The following is a 20,404-nucleotide window of genomic DNA, read 5'->3' on the forward strand; positions in this document are numbered from 1 at the left end:
GTCACCTACCTTCTACTTACACCTATAGGGGTTCCATTAGACACTATAGTCATTCTTTGGTCATATACAGTTCATGTTCACCACTATTCTTACTTTATGAATGGTCAATGTCTGATTATATGACAGCTATTGGCTATATATTAATAACCATTAAATTACCACTTCCACTTCCTAGAGTTACTGCTGTGGGCTGGGTTTCCCAAAAGCACTGTAAAACAAAGATCTTCAGTAAATGGTAGAGCAAGTATTATACTGTATCAACACACTCTCTCTTCATCTTTCATTTGTCACTAATAATGTTACTATTAACATTATCATGCTTTCAGGAAATGTGGCCGTGTTGAAAAAAGTACCACCACCTAAATAATATAATGTAAACAATGATCAGAGATCATGTGGCCATAAACAGACCCTTAATGAATCAGGTAGAGGGGGACTGACAAGTTACAGGGCTGTAAATGTATTTGTATAAAGTACAAGGTAGGTGTTTCTAATAAAGTGATTAATGAGTATTTTTTGTGTTCATGTTTCATACTAAAAATCCAGCATGACATCCAAGTGTGCTGGTCTGATTACTGTCTGGGACTAATGTTTCTTTATTTCCCTTCTTTTCACAACTACTCTTTGTTCTTGCTGAGTCTGCATATACAGTATATAATTTGATTGAGAGCAAAGATTCAAATGTGTGGTTAGACTCAACTTTAACATAAAAGCCAAATGCACATTTGTCTGCATAACAGAGTACAAAGCCCTATAGACCTGCTGACCTTAACTGCTGTTGTGTATGTATGAAAGCTGAATAAGACACAGAGCATTCACATTGCATTAAGTAAGCAGTCCAGGCAGTCTTTAGCTTTTTGACAGGCTGATACAGTAGCACAGAGTAAGCAAGAGCTTCAGCTGGAGAGCAGCTCAATCTCTGGCTCTTGTAAACATACTAAGAACCAAGATGAAGCTGGGTAGGAATTTGGACACTTTATTTGGTCATGACTGAGGCTGGATATTTGCCTGTTTCAGGAGGCAAGTGAGACAGAAAGCTATAGTCAGACTGTGAACCTCTCAGTTCATAGAATCCAGTGTGGAGGTTTTAAATGGATTTGGCTTTATTGAGATATAACACAAATACAGTTAGTCTGTCATAGACCCAACAGTGGTGAGCCTAAAAGTAACCATTACTTGAACCAGTTCCTCTGTAGGAATACACTTTCTGAAAGTTAATTTAACATGGATATTTTCATGAATTCAAATAAACTCAGGCTAATCTAGTATCATTTGAACTGCCATTTTTAGAAAGGGTAAAGTAAATCGAGCATAACAATATTATTTAATCAGTCACCTTTTAGTAACTTCCATTTAATCCATCTTTTTTTTTTCATTTGTCAGTTATATTTTCCACCTGCTGTTCTACTCAGCATATTGCCGAGAATGTCAGACATCAGTGTCACAAACATGACACATTAATACAGACAGATTAGAAAAAAGATGAAGAGGAAACAATTTTCTTAGTTCAAATGAAAAAATTCTAAGCCTGCTTATTTTGAAGAAACCTCATTTTACACCAGTGTTGTGGATTTTGCAGGGATTGCTAGGAAGCTTGCTTTGAGCCACAGTTCCTCATGTTAGCACCACAGTAGCCAGGGATCAGAGAAGTCTGACAGAGTATGGATGTCATGGAAGAAGAGAAAGGATGAGGAGGAAAAAGTCACTTTCTCAGTGAGAAACTGAGAAATGTTGTGGCTGCACCTCAAGGGCCTTTCCAGAGAATTCCCCTCCTCCCTTCTCTCCTCTCTCCCTGACTAGCCTGCCTGGCTATTTATGGTAGAAGGCTCCCGCAATCTACAAAGCAGAGAGGAATTCAGTGAGCTGGGTTCAGAGCATCAACTCCCAAGGCTGCAGTTTTCTGTGCCTACAGTAGGTGATAATGCCCACTCATTACAGACTGGTAAACTGGCACAAACAAATGTGTTAGATCTAACACTACCAATGACTCCAAAACAGCCCAGTAACAGCCAACCTCTTTTTTGTAAACTATGGGTCTACTCCATTTCACAGTAGTTCCAATCAAAATGATTGGAAAGTCAATATAGTGTTTCCAAGGTCTGGAATGCAGATTTTCAGGTCTGGGAATGAATTCAACTTGAATACTGTAGGATCTGTTAATGTGGCAACAATGGCCATCTTTATAGAGCCAATCTGCAATCTGGCTTAATAAACAAATCTGGTATGATAAATAAAATATAATTTGGGGAGTTGTGGACCTCTCAGGTACAGTGGTACACTATAACAAATCTGTAAAAATATTAAGTACCTATTTGAGTAAACTATCTAGAAGTCAAATTAATTTTTATCCATGTACTGTCACACACATAAACAATACTATGATAAACATCACACTCACAAGATGCTTAAAAGGTAAGGTTTTTGCTCTGTGCTTATAAAGAGGAATAGCTCTAAGGAGATCTTGATATATGAGATTTAAAAGCAAATTAACATTACAAAAACCGTAGGATAGAGTGCATACCATACCAGCTATGAAGAGCAGTATGACGCATACACAATGTCATAGAGCAGATTTACTGAACACCTCTGACTGCACAAATACCAGTAGGCCTATGACGTGTAGTATTTAGTATATGTGTGTGTGTTTGGCACAGCAGATTTTCATTGAGACTGTGTGATACAGTATGTGACCATGTTTGGTAAAAGCTGTGCTAGTTCCCTGACCCAGCCCATTGACCGGGAGTCAGCACTATGGGACTGGATTCAATCAGGCCCTGTGTGCTACCTCACACATGCTCCCCTTTACCTCTCCCTCTCTCTGCCTATCCTCTTCTTTCTTTTCTCAGTTTCTTTACTCTGCCTACACTTCTCCATATTCTATTGGCATCTTGTTTAGTCCCAGAGCTCCGGATGGCTGCCTGACCCCTCTTTTAACAGGTGGGGAGCTGAAGAGCAAGTAACAAATACCCCATGCCTGTTTTGAGCCCCCTCAATCCACTGTGAATGCATCTAGAACCAGGAGTGAGCACTCCCTACAAAAAGGGAATGGAATTTGTTTAAGCAATTGTATTAACTCATAGCTGGCTATGTGAATGCTGTCATAATTGTAGGTGGGTTGTAACTTCATGTTAAAATTCTACAATAGGAGTCTAGGGGAGGACTGTCTAAGCAGACCCGGGGGAATGTGTGATATCATCTGGTTATTTCTGTTGATTTATAGACTAACAAAGGGACATAGACATGCATGTATAAACAAAGGATTAAGCACATGTCCTAAATTGGCTACTGGGCCACTTTGCTCTTAACACCAGTGATGTAAATAGCTGCAGTGCTGGAGGAAGTCAACCTACCTGATCCCATGTTTCGCTCTTTGTGTTCAAATTTTCTTGGAAATGTGGGAAATGTGACATAGATGGACAGAGAGCACTGTAAATTGCCTGAGTCATCACTCATCCATAAAAAAAAAAAAATCTATTCCCTAGTTTTTCAAGACAAAGCTGTTTAATCTCAAGGACCTTTCAATTAACATCTCAATCAAATAAATAACTGGCTTGTGGCCACAGTACACGAGTACTGCTAAATCACCCTTAATGTGGATATAAGCATTTAAGCAGTCAAAGGGCAAAACTTTGGGCTTAAAGAACTATTGTAGTAACTTGTACTTATGTAAAGTCAACAAATACATTAATAATCACAGTATAAAAATTTCAACAAAAGGTGTATGATGGTAAAGTGCTCCACTACTGCTTTTATTGCTATTATGAATTTGATAAATTCTATAAAAGCTTGAACATCACTGAACTACAGTACATAGACATTTCAGTGAATGAATGTCCTAAACTAAGACTTCTCATTGGTTTGTTCTATCAGGCATAATTTCTTTTTAACAGTCAGGTTTTAGTATAGGATTTCAAAGAGATGAACCACGTCTCAGGACCACAGACACAAAATAAGGACAAAAAACGAATGTGCTAAATGCCCTCAAATTTATTGAGCAACACTTTCAAATAAGACTCAACTGCTGCTAGGACATGTCGAGGCCATGCTATACTGGTGCCAGGACAAATGTCTGCACTTCCCACTGTAGTGTATGCATTCACATTAAAATCTTCAGACAAAACAAATGGTAAATATACATGATATTGCATTAAAAGACAATTTAAAAAGTTAACAGAAAACAAAATTACCTACAATACAAATGATTTATATGAATCATTCTATTCATATTCATTTATTCCTTCTTTCTTGTTATTATTATTGCTGACATTAGTCATTTTTCCCCAGCCACTTGGCCTATATATTAGAGAAGTCTTCCCCTTTCATGTTAACTAATTACTTGATACTGGGACTTGACTGGCCAAGAGATTGCACAACAGAAATGACCAAGACAAGTCAGTCAATACTGATGAACTATCAGGCTTTCTATTCATGCAGCACAACAGCACTTCATTCACTTTGCTTTCGAAAGTTACAGAGGAAACAAAGAATGGCTCACTGTTCTTAAGACTCATCATATTTATGGAGTTAGTAGCAGAGATGCTAACCGTAGCCTTGTACTAACTTTACAGCTATACAAGTACAGTCGTACTGTTACAGCTATAGAAGTTCAATTGTACCGTTTTTGCTGCAAAACAGCTAAATTGGTAATGTTAGCGCTATGCTAACTTTACAGTTGATAGTCAGAGAAACATGTGCTCATATTAACCCATACATTACCCCATTAACCCCCCAAACAGAAAACCTCCAAAGCATGCCCTGTGCAAAAAAGAAACTGTCTTACAATACTACAATCCAAATACTATAAAATGTTTCATATCATTGATGCATTGTCTATATAATTGTACAGAAAGTAACACTATCTCTAGCAGTCATTTGTGGTTTTATCCAGACAAAGGGGCTTAACTCGCTATTTATTCTGAGCAGCTCTGCTGTGGTAACACAGATCAACCAAAAAAAAGTCCCACTGTGAGCTGGGTGCCACTGGATCCATCCCAGAATGCAACAGCTGTTTGGATGTCGTATTGTGAATGCTAAATATCTGGTACCTCCATTCACAGAACCACAAACCATAGCTCACTTCAGACAGCCTCATGAGACATAATTACATTGTAATTACAGATTCCAATTGTCATTACATCTTAAAATGTCTTTCTCTCTCTCTCAAAAAACAAAACAAAAAAAATCTCATCATATCTTTAAATACTGAAGGCTTGCGAGAGTATTTGGTTAGCGGCAGATGTGGACATAAGGCAAGAACAAACAAACATTCTCATGATGTCCACCCCAGACCTATTTATCAAGACCTTTTAACCTCACTTTCGCATGTCCAGTCATATATAATTCCAGGTGTCATAAAAATCACATTCTCTTATGAGCTTGGTTTTGTTTCTGAGAAAAATCCCTCTTTTAGTAATACTTGGCTGGAAAAAGTACTACATTAAACAGTGAGACAAAGGGAAACAAGGCAGAAAATGTTAGTTCCACACATTTTCACTTTATCAAATGAGTGAGGGGAGGCACTCATCCGAGTGTATAACTTTCCAAATGCACAGAAATAACAAGGGCTAAGCCTGGCCAATGTGCTCAATAATGAGTTGTGGTGGCCAATGACCTGAACCCTAAGCATGATCATTTACACACTAGTGTTTTCAGCAGTTAAGGTCTTACAATCACAAGATATGGATATTTAAAGTCACTGACATGGCAAATTAATTTCACCATATGTTCGGCTAATTAATTCACCACGACACTGAGGAGGTGTGCAGTTGGCCCTATTATAGTTATTTCATGCTTCTGCTATCATATTATTGTAAACAAAATCTGCATGGGAAAACTGCTGCATTTATACAGTTTTATGAATTACTGTCGCTGTTTATGCTTAAACGTTACATAAGATATAAATATTTTATCAGGATATGCACATGAAAATACCAATTATCTGTGCATCCCTACTTAATACATTCTGAACAAACAGTACAGTGTGTTTGTGCAATCGTGCCTTGACTTCGGGTGACTGAAGGAGACATACCATTTAGATGCACAGGCTGTTAAGACAAGCACCACAGAGAATAAAACATAGCCATTTTGACAGTACAAAGCAACAACTCACAAGTAGAAACCCATATCTTCACTTTTTGACATTACAAAATGCCACTTACTGAGTCCACAGCTTATTAGTCTTATTAGTTTTAAAAACTAATTAGCAAGCCAATGAAAAAAGTGAGCCAATGAAAAGCGGAATAATTTATGAGCTTACAGAGAACAGCAGCTCAGATACGGGAAAAGCTGAAGGTGAGGCAGAAGTCCCATTGATAGTGTGGGTTTGGAGCAGAGTCTGGATGACTAGCAGGCAGAATAAAAAATAAAAACCCTCTAAATACATTACTGAAGCAGAAAGAGATTTCTAGTACTGGGCTGAAAAACAAGCCTCAATACACTTCTGCTTTACACAATACTGCAAATGAATACCATCTAATACATCTTCACAGATATCAGAAGCATGATGCAGCCATGCCTGTGGAGATGCCCACGGTGAAATGAGCAACACCTTGGGGCACTGGTGAAGATACCTGCACGACTCCTCATTTGGTTCCTCGCATCCAGAAAGACAGAGACCAGCTGTGCTGTGCAAGGAAAGCAGGCTTCCAGGGAGGTGCGGACCATGATGCTGAAGGTGGGGAGTCTTATTGTTAGTGTGGCAGATTAGGACAGAACATTGTTCGGTGCCTGATACCATGATGAGATCCTGCTGGGGTTTTTTGGGGTGCCTGGTGTGGACTGCTGCTATGACAGTAGCCTCGACGAGAGGGAGGAGAGGTAGAGGTAGAGTTGAGATTTTAACGGTGGATGGATTGGACCTGCAGATTCTGAAGGGGACATGAGTGCAGTGTAGCCAGACTAAAGAGACACATGAGCCATCCATGGTTCTCAGCAGAATGGAGGCAGGGAAACACAAATAAAGGGGCATTAAAATGAAGGTGGAGAGCTACAGAGAAAGCTCATGCTCCATCCAAATCCTGCCAAACTGATGTCTGAATAGAAGAGTTCCAAAATCTGTGGATGAGAGGCACCTTGGTGTGGGTCTCTGTTCACCATGTACAGGAAACAGGAAGACCTCTAAAATGCCACCCTGGGACAGAAGGTGGTAGATCTGCTGGATGACTGACAAGAAAGAACTCCAACAATGAGCTGTGAGAACTCGAGTTTTCATAGATCTAGGTTGGTGAACCCCATGTTCTATTGCTTGTCCTTGTGTTCTGAGGCACTTGAGTGGACTAGGCTTTTTGCTGTGGGTCCATACTGAATGCCTGGGGACGTTTGTTACCACTTGATGCTCAAGCAACCCTGGGTAAGCAAAGAGAGCAACAGAGAACCTTGGGGAGAATACCACGTAGGTTCATGGACTCCGTAAACACATTCCCTAGTGAAACAAGAATCAGTTCAGTTGTTTATGTTAGATCATGTTGGCCAATACGCAGCAGTTACTGTTTCCTGGTCCAGCAGGGGGGACTTTCTGAAACTGTGGGCCACAATGGCATCGACTCTCCATTTGGACCTCAACCCCCTCCCTTCTCCCCAGTTCAGTCCAGGTGGTTGTTGATGTGGTTTGGCTCAGCTGGGCCCACCTTGTTGCCTTTCTTCTTTCCCCCTGAGCCGGTAATGACCCGGTAGCAGCCACGGGCGATTTTGTACATCCAGATTACATTGAGGACATCCAGGCACACGCAAGACATGATCCAGGCCACCTGGGCTCCGAGGCCCAGGCTCTCGAAAGCTGGTGTGCCGAAGGTGCCAAAGACCTTGGCCCAGTAAGGGGGCATCACGGCGATGCGCACTAGGAAGAAGGCAACAGCCATAGCCACACCATTAGCTACCACCAGCTGGTGAGAACGAGGGTAGGCCAGTGCTTCAAAGAACCACCTATGGGAGAAGAAGAGAAGTTAGGTAAGGGGCATATATTCACAGAAGAAAGGAAAGGGGAATATGGCTTTTACTACTGATTTTAAGGATTATTTATTTATTTTTACCTCTGGTTCACAAATGGTGTTGATAGTTCTGAAATAAGACGGAAATTGGCAAAATATGGAAGCACTCCACGTGTCTGTAAAAATGGGCCAAAATGATTACTACTACTAATAATAATAATAATAATAGTGTGTGAAACATACCAAAATGCAAAAAATGACACCATTTGAAATATACTTAATGCTGAATATTTGAAAACAATCACTGTGTGATAATTTGAAATTCCTGAATAACATGCACACCAGCACATATCCATATGCATAGAGCGCCGCCAAGTGGTGACACACAAAAAAGCTGTCTCCCATGGTGCTCCAGTTGCAAGCCAGCAGCAACAAGTCTGAGACAGAGACACAAAGACAGAACTGTGAACAGATATATGGCTTTTTGTGTGTGTGTGTGTGTGTGTGTGTGTGTGTGTGTGTGTGTTTTTGTGTGTGTAAGGCCTGAGTCAAATACTTACCATAAAGCAGGTAGCCACAAGTAATCGCGACATTGAGCTTTACCAAATTGGGGTCTCCCCTATGAAGAAGGAGAGAAGGAAAGCAAGAGTGTATGGGATTGTAGAAGCATGTAACAAAATCCAAACATTTAGCAAATCAACATCCTTAAATAGAACAGCACAAAGAAGCAGAAGATTATATACAACTGACTGAAATATTCCTCTGTCAAGTGCATATATCAAGTTACATTAGGATCAAGGTTGTTACCAAGTACTTGGAGTAGTAGCCTCATGAGGACATCATTATTTTCACTCCTTTGCTTTTCAACAAATAAAAAGCATTTTTGAAACATTGAGAAGTCCCAAGATCACAGCAGTTATTAAATACACATCACAGTAAATACTTTCTGAAAATACATAAGCCCACAACCAGTCTGCCTGGCCAGTCAACACCACTGTGTGACAGATGTTACATATGCTAGCATCTACTCTTGTGCTACCTGAGCCTAGTTCCGCTCCGCCTCCAACCTTTCAGGTTGCTTATACTCCTCAGTGGTGGATAAAGGAGGGTGTGCGAGTGCTCGCTGAGTGCATTGTGTTGTGAGGGGTGGAGGCTCATGCATTGCCTTTGGATACCAGCTGCTGCCTTCACTGTGTTCAGTGTGCTATCCACAGAAACGTCTAGAATACAGATGACCCAACACCTAATCATATTAGTGTCTTTCGCAATGAAGGGTGAATTACCATGCAGGGCACTTTTTGCGCTATACTTTAGAAAAACTTTTAAAAAGATAGAAAAAGCAAAAAGCAAACAACAACAACAAAAAACAAATTGTCTTATTGATTGTGTTTTGGAATTATGATAAATAACGAATGTTGTATAATGTGTTAAGTGGATATGAAAGTCTTATCACAGCAACAACCAAGTGAACAGCCTATAGGAAGGGGTAGGGGTGTTCAGTCTGAACATAAGTTCTGTGAGAAGCCAGTGATAAGCAGGTTAAAATACCTTTATAGTGCTATTCTTTCTTTTTCTCTTTTTAGCATGTGACAATGTGTTTGGTTTTGTGTACTGTGTATAACACATGCCTCTTTCATAGTAAAGTGATCTTGTAACATATACGCACTCAATGGAAGGTGTCCATTAGCAAAGATGGTGTGTGTGTCGGGCAGTGTTGGTATCGGAGCGTGTGTGAAACCACTCTCCTATGAGCACTGGGAGGTAGTTACCCCACCAGATGGCGCTGCTGTCACCTTCACTGGCCTTTTGGCCTTGGTAAAAGAGCCATTCTCACTCCTTAGCCTCACTAGATCTTACTTGTGCCTGTGCGCGCGCGCGCACGCACACACAGACACACCTCAAACCTCTAACAGAAACCTATATCCATATACCCTTATACTAAAAGCACAGAAGACCGTCAAGCTTTCTCCTGCCTACTGTTTTATCTCCTTACAGTCCAGTCTCTGCATGAACTTTATAACTATAAATATTTATAGGTTTGGGTCAATGAACGATATCAGGCAGATAGAAAAGTTCATTCTAAAGTTTCTGGCCATGTAAGAGGTCTTTGCCTCCTTTAGCTAAGCACATGTCTAGCTCACTGGATTATGCAATTCATTTACCCCAGCCTTATGTGGACACTTGTAGGGAATGGTTTTCTGCCTGGAGGCTGGCCACATAGCCCTTCGTAGATGCTGCTCTCCAAAATGGCTCTAAGCCTATGCTGAGTCACGTACCTCCTGGAGGAAAACTTTAAATGCAGACCTATGGGTGACTGCACACAAACACTCTGCCCTCGTAGGAGCCTCCTCGAAGTAGCACTGAGAGTGGCAAGTTACACTGCGATTGAACCAATCAATTAAAACCAAATTTGGTTATCAGGCTATGCAACACACATTTGATGAAAAATAGAGGTAGGTAGTGGATTAGATTAGTGCGGAACTGGTATGACTAAAACTGTTTAAAACCCTATAACTGACTATAATTACAATGTATGTTGACCTTTGGCCAATAAAATCCTGAAGTGGTGTGGTTCTTAAGCCAACTATAAAGTCTGCCCTACAGTAAGATCATAAAAATAATCCTAGATTTCCATTTAGTATAATTGCACATCTAACTAGGAATAAACCTTATACTAATTCTCAGATTACAACATCACATAGTAGTAATTAGTTCTTGAATTTCTTCAATGAGAAAATTAAGCACATTAGAGATAACATTCAAAGTATTAACGTTGGCAGCTACTTAGATATCAGAACAACCAAGCTCAAAAAGACTCTAGAATCCTTTACATATATCCAAGATCCAGAACTTACATCTCTGATCTGGCGCTCAAAATCTTCCACTTGCTTACTAGATTCACTGCCCATACACTTTCTTAAGGAAATCCTACCTGAAGTAATTTAACCTTTACTAAATTTAACAAACATCTCCTTGAATCTTGGCAATGTACCTAAATCATTCATAGCAGTAATCACACCACTTATCAAAAAATTTAACCTCAACCCATTTCAGGTATAAAACTACAGGCCGATCTCAAACCTTCCATTTATTTCCAAGATCCTAGAAAAAGCTGTAGCTCAGCAGCTAAGCTCATACTTGACTCAAAACAAGATACATGAAGTCTTTCACTCAAGGTTTAGGCCTCATCGTAGTACAGAGACAGCACTGATTAAAGTAGTTAATGATCTGTTGTTGGCTTTTGACCAGGGATGTCTCTTTGCTTATATTGCTTGAACTGAGTGCAGCATTTAACACCATAGATCGCAACATTTTACTAAATAGATTTGATTATGTTGTTGGGATTAGTGTAATAGCCCTTTCTTGATTTAAATCTTATCTAGCTGGTCGCTAACAGTTTGTTAACATAAATGGAGACTTCTCAGCATACAAAAAGGTTAACTATGGTGTACATCAAGGATCTGTTCTAGGGCCTCTGCTTTTTTCTTTATATATGCTACCTCTAGGTGACATTATATATAATCACTGTGCTAGTTTCCACTGCTACGCTGATGATATTCAGCTATATGTCTCAGCTAAACCAGGACATATATCATCTTAGTATTACTGAGGAATGCATAAAGAACATCAGACACTGGATGTTGAGAAACCTTCTCTCACTTAATTCTGACAAAACAGAGGTGCTTCTATTAGGCCCAGCGACATCTAGGTCCTCAGTCTCTAATTACTCAATGATCCTCAATGGTCTCCCAATCACATCATCTCTAACAAATAAAAGATCTTGGAGTAATTATGGATCCCAGTCTCTCGTTCGAATCTCATGTAAATAATATTTCTAGGACCGCCTTTCTCCTCCTCAGGAACACTGCATAGATTAGGAACATACTCTCCTCACATGATGCAGAAAAGATCCATGCATTTATCACTTCCAGATTGGACTACTGTAATGCCTTACTATCTGGCTGTACCACTAAGTGCCTAAACAGGCTCCAGCTAGTTCAAAATGCAGCAGTCAGAGTTCTTACTAGAACTAGAAAATTTGATCATATCACTCCTCTCTTAGCTACTTTATACTGGCTCCTAGTAAAATTTCGTATCGATTATAAAATACTAATGACCTACAAAGCACTGAATGGTCTTGCCCCACAGTACCTTAGAAAACCCCTAGTGCATTACGACTCACCAAGTCTGCTTAGATCAAAAGGTGCAGACTCTTTACTAGTACCAATAATAATAAAATCTACCACAAGGGGCAGAGCCTTTTCCTATAAAGCTCCCACACGATGGAATAACCTTCTTATAAATGTTCGAGTCTCAGACGCAGTCTCAAAATTTAAGTCTAGGCTGAAAATGTGTACAATCAGGCATTTTATTAAATCCCATTTTAGGTAAAGGTGTAGATCTGGGGGTCTATGGGCAATGAGAGTTATGGTAAGCTGGGATATTATGATGCTGTGACTCAAGTTTCTTGACTGAGAGTGGCGGAGTGCTGATGTTCCAGGGTGCCCTCTTGCCTGTGCTTCCTTATGGATCTATCCATTTAGATATGCTGCCATAGCTAGATCTCCTGGAGTCCATCTTTGCACATTATAGTTCAATAACTTACACACCCTTATACCTGGACATGCCTAATAATCTATTCTCTCTTTCTGTTGAAGCACACCTACCCCTGATGTCATGATGTTACTGAGCTTCAATCCATCTCAGCTGCCATGGCTACTCCCACCACCCCCTGATGTCCCCTGCTGTTGCCCACACCTCCACCCCAGCCAATTACTTCTCTGATGCACTTGATGGAGGTTCTTGTGCGGGATGGGTTTCAGACACGTGCACACCATCGGGACCAAACCAGGGCTTCTTGAAAACTGGACTAGACATTGCTTTTTTTTCATTTTATTAATTTTTTTTGTTTCTTTTTCACTATTTATTCTGCTCATTACTGTCTATATTGTTACTATTGTGGTGTCTGTTGTTAGCCAGAGAAGGATGAGCCCCCCCCCTTTGAGTCTTGGTTCCTCTCAAGGTTTCTTCCTCATGCTTTAGGCAGCTTTTCCTTGCCTGTGTCGCCCTTGGCTTGCTCACTGGGGGCTTGGACTTGGACATTTGTAAAGCTGCTTTGTGACAACATCTATTGTAAAAAGTGCTATATAAATAAATTTGACTTGACATTACCCACATGTCAATCACAGCACTCAGCCAGTCCCCTGATCACAATCTCCCACTTAGTGAATCATCACTCACCTGTTTCCTATGCATTAGCACACTTTTTAAACCCCACAGGTGTCCGAATGCAGTGCTTTGCACCGAATGTCCCTAGAGACTGTGCAAGCCTGGCTCAATGACTTCTTTCCTCAATTATGGATATTATTCTTAAAATAATGTGTTTTTGCACTTGCATCTCACTCCTGCTTCCAGAATGTCACAGACTGCTAAGCCAGACCAAGGGAGCTCTAGGGTGTGCAGCATCTGTGGCTGAGGCTGTCAGCCTTCAAGGCATTGTTATTGGACACCAATATTGGTCTGTTTTTGGCAGACCAAGGTTTGGAGCTGGCAAATCTTTGTGCCACTGCGAGTCCTCCGGTTGTAGCTGGCAAACCCGTTGTCTCTTCTTCCTCTAGGCTTTCCAGTTATCACATTGCTACCCTGGAGTTGAATGACAGTAACTCTGAAGGTTGTGAGGGTTCTTTGTGCAGTGTGAACTGTATTTCAATTACCAACTGCATTTGTCGGATTATGCCAAAGTGACGTCTGAAATCAGCAGGCTCATAGGGAGGGCTAAATAATGTGCTGCTGATGAATTGGCGTGAGGCATGATTACCCAGCATTCACAAGACAACTCAATTCTGTCTTCCACCATTCTAAACAGGCTAGGGTTTGCTGTAGAGCTCTGCTATATCTCAAGCAGAGCTCCTGTTCAGTGACTGAGTACGTCTTGGAGTTCCGGACACTGGTTGCTGCCACGTGCTAGAATGAAAAGGTGTTAATCGATATTTGTGCATGGCTTGAGAGGTGAACTAAAGGCTGAGCTCTCCTGCCAGGAAGAGGTTCAGACCTTACAAGAGGTGGTCAACCATGCCATCTTGTGAGACTGCCTCACTGAAGAAAACCATATCTTCCTTCTAGCCACAGCTCATCTCCATGGACATTGACTCTGCCAGTGCAGAATCCAGTGGCCCAAGTTGAACTGATGTAGCTTGGGGGCACCCACCTGTCCTCTGCAGAGAAAAAAAAAGGCACTCAAGGCTGCACCTCTAATTATACTGTGGCAACGCTTACCATGAGCTCTCAGGCTGCACTCCCTGTCATCCTTCTACTACAAGCATTATTTCCACTAGCAACTACCTTTCCCTCATCCACATACTCCTTCACTCTGCCCCTCAGAGTTTCGCACAAGGGTCACTCTCTCTGTGCTGTGCATTAGTTGACTCCTGAATGGCAGGGAATCTCATAGACCATGCACTCGCTGAGGATCTCGAGCTTGAACTGCTTGCTGCTGTTGTCTGCCTTGGCTGTGACAGCACTGGATGGAGGACATGTAGGGATGGGATTCATCTCACATCAGATACACCTTATCAGTGCCCTGTATTCAGAACACATTTCCCTTTAATTATCAATTCCTCCTCATGTCCCACACTTTAGGATTTCCCTGGTTATATACCTATGACCCCCTCATTTCCTAGCAAAGCAATGATGTACTTGAATTGTCCCCCTATTGCCACACTCACTGTCTCACTCCTGTGGCCCTATCCTGGCCCACCTCTACTGAAAGTCCCAACTCAGAGTCCAAAATCTCCATTCAGGCCCAGTATCAAGACCTCATGACTGAATACCTTACTGGGGCCTTAACGTAGGTGTACATATGCATCTCCACCTCGCAGACCGCAGTTAGCATTTTCTTTACTAAAAGGGATAGTGGGCTGAGGCCTTGAGTAGACTACAGGAGCTTGAATTCTCTCCTAGCCACATAGCCTCTTGTTACTAATATCGGGCTCAAGAGATTAGATCGATGCAACACCTACAACCTTGTCAGGTTTAAGGAAGGTAAAGACTGTAAGACTGCTTTCAGAACATCTTCTGGCCAATATGAATGAATACTTAGTCCCCCCCTATGGCCTCGCCACATCACCTTCTGTCTTGCAGGTGTTCATTAATGATGTCTTTCAGGAATACTTGAGTAGATCTGTCATTGTTTACCTCGATGACATTCTGATCCATCCCTCTTCCTTGGACCAAGAAGTCTGTGACATACACTGGGTACTCCACACTCTTTTCAGAACCACCTATACTGCAATTTGTGTATAGTGTAAGTCAGCTACTTAGGCTACTAAAGTGTGAGTCAGCTACTAAAGTGTGAGATCTGTGTGAGATCAGCTACTTAGTCTACCTTATAATCGTGGCCAATGTACGTATGCAGAACATCTAAAGGTGGACTAGGGTGGAGGCGGTGACCAGGTGGCCCTGCCTCCAGACGTGCCATGACCTACAGAACTTTCTGGGTTTTGCTATAGGCACTTTTCAGGGGGTTTAGTGCTAAGGCCAATCCTCTCACTGACCTACTCTATGGGGGAAACACCAAAATGGAATGGAGTTCTGTGGCAGAGGAGGCCTTTGAGGATCTGAAGAGGGTGTTCACAACTGCTCCGGTCCTGCAACATCCTGACCCTTCCAGGCCCTTTGTTATGGAGGTGGATGTAAGTAATGCGAGAGTGGCAGTGGTGCTATCATTGCATTAAGGTAACACCTTCAAACATAAACCAGTGGCCTTTAAAAAAAAAGTCTCCTGCAGAGAGAAATTACATTTGGCCACCAAGCTCACATCTGACGAGTGGAGGCATTAGTTAAACGGCACTCGGCAACCATTTGTTTTATGTGGTATGTAACCCCCAATACTTCCAAACAGCCAAATGCCTCAACTCCAGCCAAGCCAGGTGGTCTTTTCCTGGTTCAATTTCTCCATCACTTATTGCCTGGAATCCAAGAACCCCAAGGCAGACACCCTGTCAATTCAGTCTGTCCCAGAGGCCATACCCACCAACCAGGAGCCTATCCTGCATCCCTCCTGTTTCCTGGGAGCCATCAGGTGGGATCTGGGACAACCCATTATGCAGGCCAAGCCTCACCTCTGCTGACCAAACCCCTGACTATACATTTGCACCAGTGTCGCTCCCCTCTCTACGTGGGCCCATATCGCTCTGGGAATGGGCCACCCGGGATCTATGCGAACAACACAACTAATCGCAGTCAAGTACAGGTGGCCCACCATGCAGTAAGATGTCTTCAATCATGTGGCCTCCTGCATTGCCTGCACTAGTAGCAAGATTCTACGCAGACCTCCTACAGGCAAAATGCAGCCTGTTCCTGTCCTGGTCCCACATAGCAGTCGACTTCATCACAGATTTCCCTACTTCAGAAGGTAACACCACCATTCTTTCGATTGTCAATTGCCTTTCAAAGATGGGCTGTTTCATTCCAGCTCTTGCCACAGATCTGGGGACTGCCAACCTCCTCTTCCTGCACATCTTTCGTCAGTTAGGACTGCTGGGGGAAATCAAATCCCTTAGACAAAGTCGACCCTGCTGTTTCTGCTCCACCTCCACGGGACATTGATGCCACCGTGCTCACCCATCTAGGCCCGCTCCTTGTTGCCCTGGCTGCCCCCGCACACAGGCTCCAATCAGACCTTGGGGTAGAGGTGTGTGTACTCTCATGCTCTGGCCAGTATCCAGCCAACATTCACACAGCACACATCATCCACTGCATTCAGCCACTCCAATGATCACTGTCACCCACTTCAATTGAATAAGAAACAAATGAGAGTGATGAATCAATTCAGAAACAGACGATCTAGCACACTGTTTAAACCCCACAGGTGTTGGAGTTCAGTGCTTTACATTGAACTTCCTTAACATCCTAGAGACAATACAAGTCTGACTCTCCGCTTTGTTTATGAAGCATTTTTCTCCATTGTGGATATTATTCTTGAAATGAAAATTTGGGGCTTTTGCACTCGCATCTCGCTCCTGATCCTTCTTATATTTTCGGCTATACAAAACATATGGTACAATTTAACATAGGAAGAGTAACAGGGTTGTTTTATTCTTTACCAAACATGTCTACAGAAAAAGCCAGTATGTACTTTTGTTCATCGTAATACTACACCTTATATTAAATCAATGCATTGACTCGTTGCATTTACAAATGCAAAGTTAAAGAGAACAGCAGCACCATATGATACACAGAGACTTTCTATATCAGACAGGCTCTGAAGAAAAAGTGTAACTAAAACAGCAAAAGGGGATATTGCAAGCTCCAATGGAAGCAGGCATTCCACTATGAGCATGACCAAAGCTCCTAGCAGCAGACAGACAGACAGACAGACAGCTGGCTGAGAGGATAGAGCGTGCACATGCTTGTATCTGCAAACACTTTCTGAAAACTCCCAGACTGGGGAGCAGACAGGTTTCTTTGACTGAAGGTGGGCGTGTCCCGCTGGTGGTTGGCAGGGCTTCTTTCCAGCACTCACTTTCTTGCTTTTTGTCTAATCAGCATTTGCTGGCCAAAGTACACTTAGCAGACACAGGAACAAGGAGGGAGATGGAAGTGTTATCCCACAAAGAGAGTAGCAGGTAGTGGGTGTGAGGTGTCCACACGGAACGGTGTCGCATAAGGTGCTGGTTCTTGTGTGTGTGTGTGTGTGTGTGTGTGTGTGTGTGTGTGTGTGTGTGTGTGTGTGTGTGTGTAAGTATTAGAGAGAGACAGACAGCCAAACAGAGTGAGAAGAGACTGCTGTTGTGTGCTGTCAGCTCTCCCAACAAGGTGCGATCTAAGAGCTTGCTGACACACTGATCAGGACAAAAGACAGAGAACGAGAGGGAGAGGGAAAGAGAGAGAAATACAGAAAGCAAAACCACCAAGATGAGACAAAGAGATCAAGATCAACTACCATAAGGGAGAATAATGCAGAGAAATGGGAAAAATAGCGAAACAGACAGACAGACATAGCAATGAGGGAGGCATGAAGACACTATAATAATGAAGAGCACAACTCTAAGAAGGAGAAGAACTGGCCAAGCAGAGAGAAAGAGGCACATGTGTGGGGGAGATGGAGAGCGAGAGGGAGAGCCCCAAGGAGACATTACCATTCTTCTCTTTCAGGATGCAAAGATGCAGACCAGACAGGCAGCAGGCAAAAAGAAAAGAATCAGAGAGGGACAGAAGAACAGGAAAAGAGAGAAAGACAAGAGGACAAACAAGAATGAGAGGACAATTCTGTGCTCCAAGACAGCCTCCAACCCCCTGCTACAAGTGTCACGATGCAGGTGCATTTTAGCGTAGCCATTCACGGAAAGGCTTATTTTCACAACACTGGTATGAGTGAATAGCTCCCCACGCAATGACCTCAACCTGTTCAGACATTAGGATTCTTAACATACATTCTAAAAGGCACTCTGAAAAGTTTCTGCAATTTCATTTGTGAGTATTTGACCTTTAGCTTCAAATGGACTTCCCACAAAAGTGCAGTGCTCACTGGTAACTTTCCCAAATACCCTATACACATTTCGGTCTGGATCACTGCCGGGGGAGGGGGTGGTGGGAGGCTACTGAGTGGAGACGAAAGTCTAAAAGAGCAGGGCTTCCCTTTAGGCTCTTCGTCTTACTCTTACCAGACGGGGTCTGCGTTGACGGCGTCGTCGAACCACAAGATATAGAGGCAGAAAAGGCCCACGATGAGTGCATGGACAGTGGACACGAGCCTGGGAACACAAAGATGGGCGGTCAGTCAGAGCCACACCTCACAAAACACCATACATAGTGAGCCCAAGTGTAGCTGTACTCCTGGACATCAGTGGCAGTTAGATTTTGCCTAGCAATGAGTAAACATGTTTTTTTTATTTTGTTGAACAAAGATGGAGCCCAAGGGTATGTATAGAATTCTTTCTGCATGAGGGTGGAGGAGCACTGTGGTTTGATTAGTGGCCCCAAGAGCCTGCAGAGCTTCACATTCACCAGCAGATGCACTCTTCTATTGAGAACCATCCACGTTGAAGGCCACACATTGTGATGATAAGGTGCTTCACTTTTTAAAGGAGTTCTATACCATTTCCTATGGCCTACTTGCGAAAGCGGAGTCTAACTCTGAGCCCCCGCTCAGATCTTAACCATCTTATCATAATCTTACCCTCACTAGAACTATACTCTGCATGCACAGACTCTTTAGCTATAAAAATGTAAAATTATAAAAGTGTACCACATAGGTGTGGAGCCTGATTAATCTGACATTTTATGACCTTTTCTTTGGGGATGTAGGATACAAAATAGCAAAACAAATGGACAGTTGTGATGTAGACATGTTTGCTGAACATGTTTCAGTGAATCTGTTATTGTCTATACAAAACACGTGTGTGTGAGAGGCTTGGGGTTAGTGTACCTGGAGTTCCACTCAGTGAGCTTTTGAGGGGGAAGTTTGCCATAGCCCTGTGTTAAGGTAGATGACACTAATGGACTCATGCCGGAGAACATCAGCTGAAATCCAATGAAGCTTCCAGCCACCACAGACAGCTCTCTTGTCTCCATCACTTGCCTGTGACACACACAAACGCACACGCACACACACGCGCGCACGCACACACACACACACGCACGCACGCGCACACACAAATGCACACGCACGCACACGTGCACGCACGCACACGCACGCGCGCACACGCGCACACACACACACACGCACACACATATCTTCCTAAAGGAATTGGCAAACCTTTATGTGTCTCATTTTATGAATTATTGAATCATAACTGCTGTAAATTTGTGCTGGGTAGGAACTTGTGCATCTGTGCAGAACGCGTGAGGGGTAACATTTTTCCCAGCAAACAACACAGACTGGTTCACCAGTAGTACCCACCCCCCACCCCCCATTACTGCAGTGGCTCAGATGACAGTAATATAAAGAGCTATTCACTGATATGAAAGAGGATTATTTGCTGGTCGCATATAATCTGGATACCATGACTTTGCAAAAAAATTTGAATCTGTATTTGAAATTGGGACAGAGGTAGAAGGGGAGATGGTAGGTATATGTGTCATATTTACAAGTTAGTAGCCGAGGGCAAGAGAAAGAGTGGAATGGATTGTGTGAAAATGTAAAAAGAAGGTTCAAAACAGATGCTATGCGGGGGTGGGGGGGGCTGGAAAGAATGAAATGAGATGTGTGTGTGCTTCATTATAGAATAGGGTCAATGTCTTGGAGTACACTTTGAAAAAATGTGAGGGGTGCTTCTAGAGTTTAATTCCAAAAGTACATACAAGCACACATTCTCTCTTACACACAATTTTCCTTTACTGCAAAGCTAAAACTGTCAGAAAACCTGTGTGATATAAATAATACAAATTCCAGCCAACAATGTACAGTGAGCACAACTGTAATTCTGAACTAATCACTATATTCTCACATCCTGAAGAGGGTTTTTTCCTAGATATAT

The 20,404-nt window shown here is 42.3% G+C and overlaps 1 protein-coding gene across 4 annotated transcripts in view; it reads right to left on the minus strand.

The window, feature by feature from the left end:
- Positions 1–3,969: 3,969 nt before the first annotated feature.
- tlcd4b (TLC domain containing 4b) overlaps positions 3,970–20,404 on the minus strand; it is a 23,851-nt gene continuing 7,416 nt past the window's right edge. For all 4 annotated transcript variants that reach the window (XM_027006594.3, XM_035526708.2, XM_027006598.3 and 1 more), the window contains 6 exons: positions 19,354–19,506; positions 18,590–18,679; positions 8,486–8,544; positions 8,268–8,362; positions 8,028–8,101; positions 3,970–7,920 (listed from right to left, as the gene is read on the minus strand). In XM_027006594.3, coding sequence (XP_026862395.1) covers positions 7,581–7,920; positions 8,028–8,101; positions 8,268–8,362; positions 8,486–8,544; positions 18,590–18,679; positions 19,354–19,506 — 811 coding nt within the window. In that variant the 3' untranslated portion in view covers positions 3,970–7,580. The remainder of the gene's footprint in view (positions 7,921–8,027; positions 8,102–8,267; positions 8,363–8,485; positions 8,545–18,589; positions 18,680–19,353; positions 19,507–20,404) is intronic.

Source organism: Electrophorus electricus, chromosome 3 (assembly GCF_041902795.1).
Source record: "Electrophorus electricus isolate QZ-2024a chromosome 3, ASM4190279v1, whole genome shotgun sequence".
NCBI classification, from domain to species: Eukaryota; Metazoa; Chordata; class Actinopteri; order Gymnotiformes; family Gymnotidae; genus Electrophorus; species Electrophorus electricus.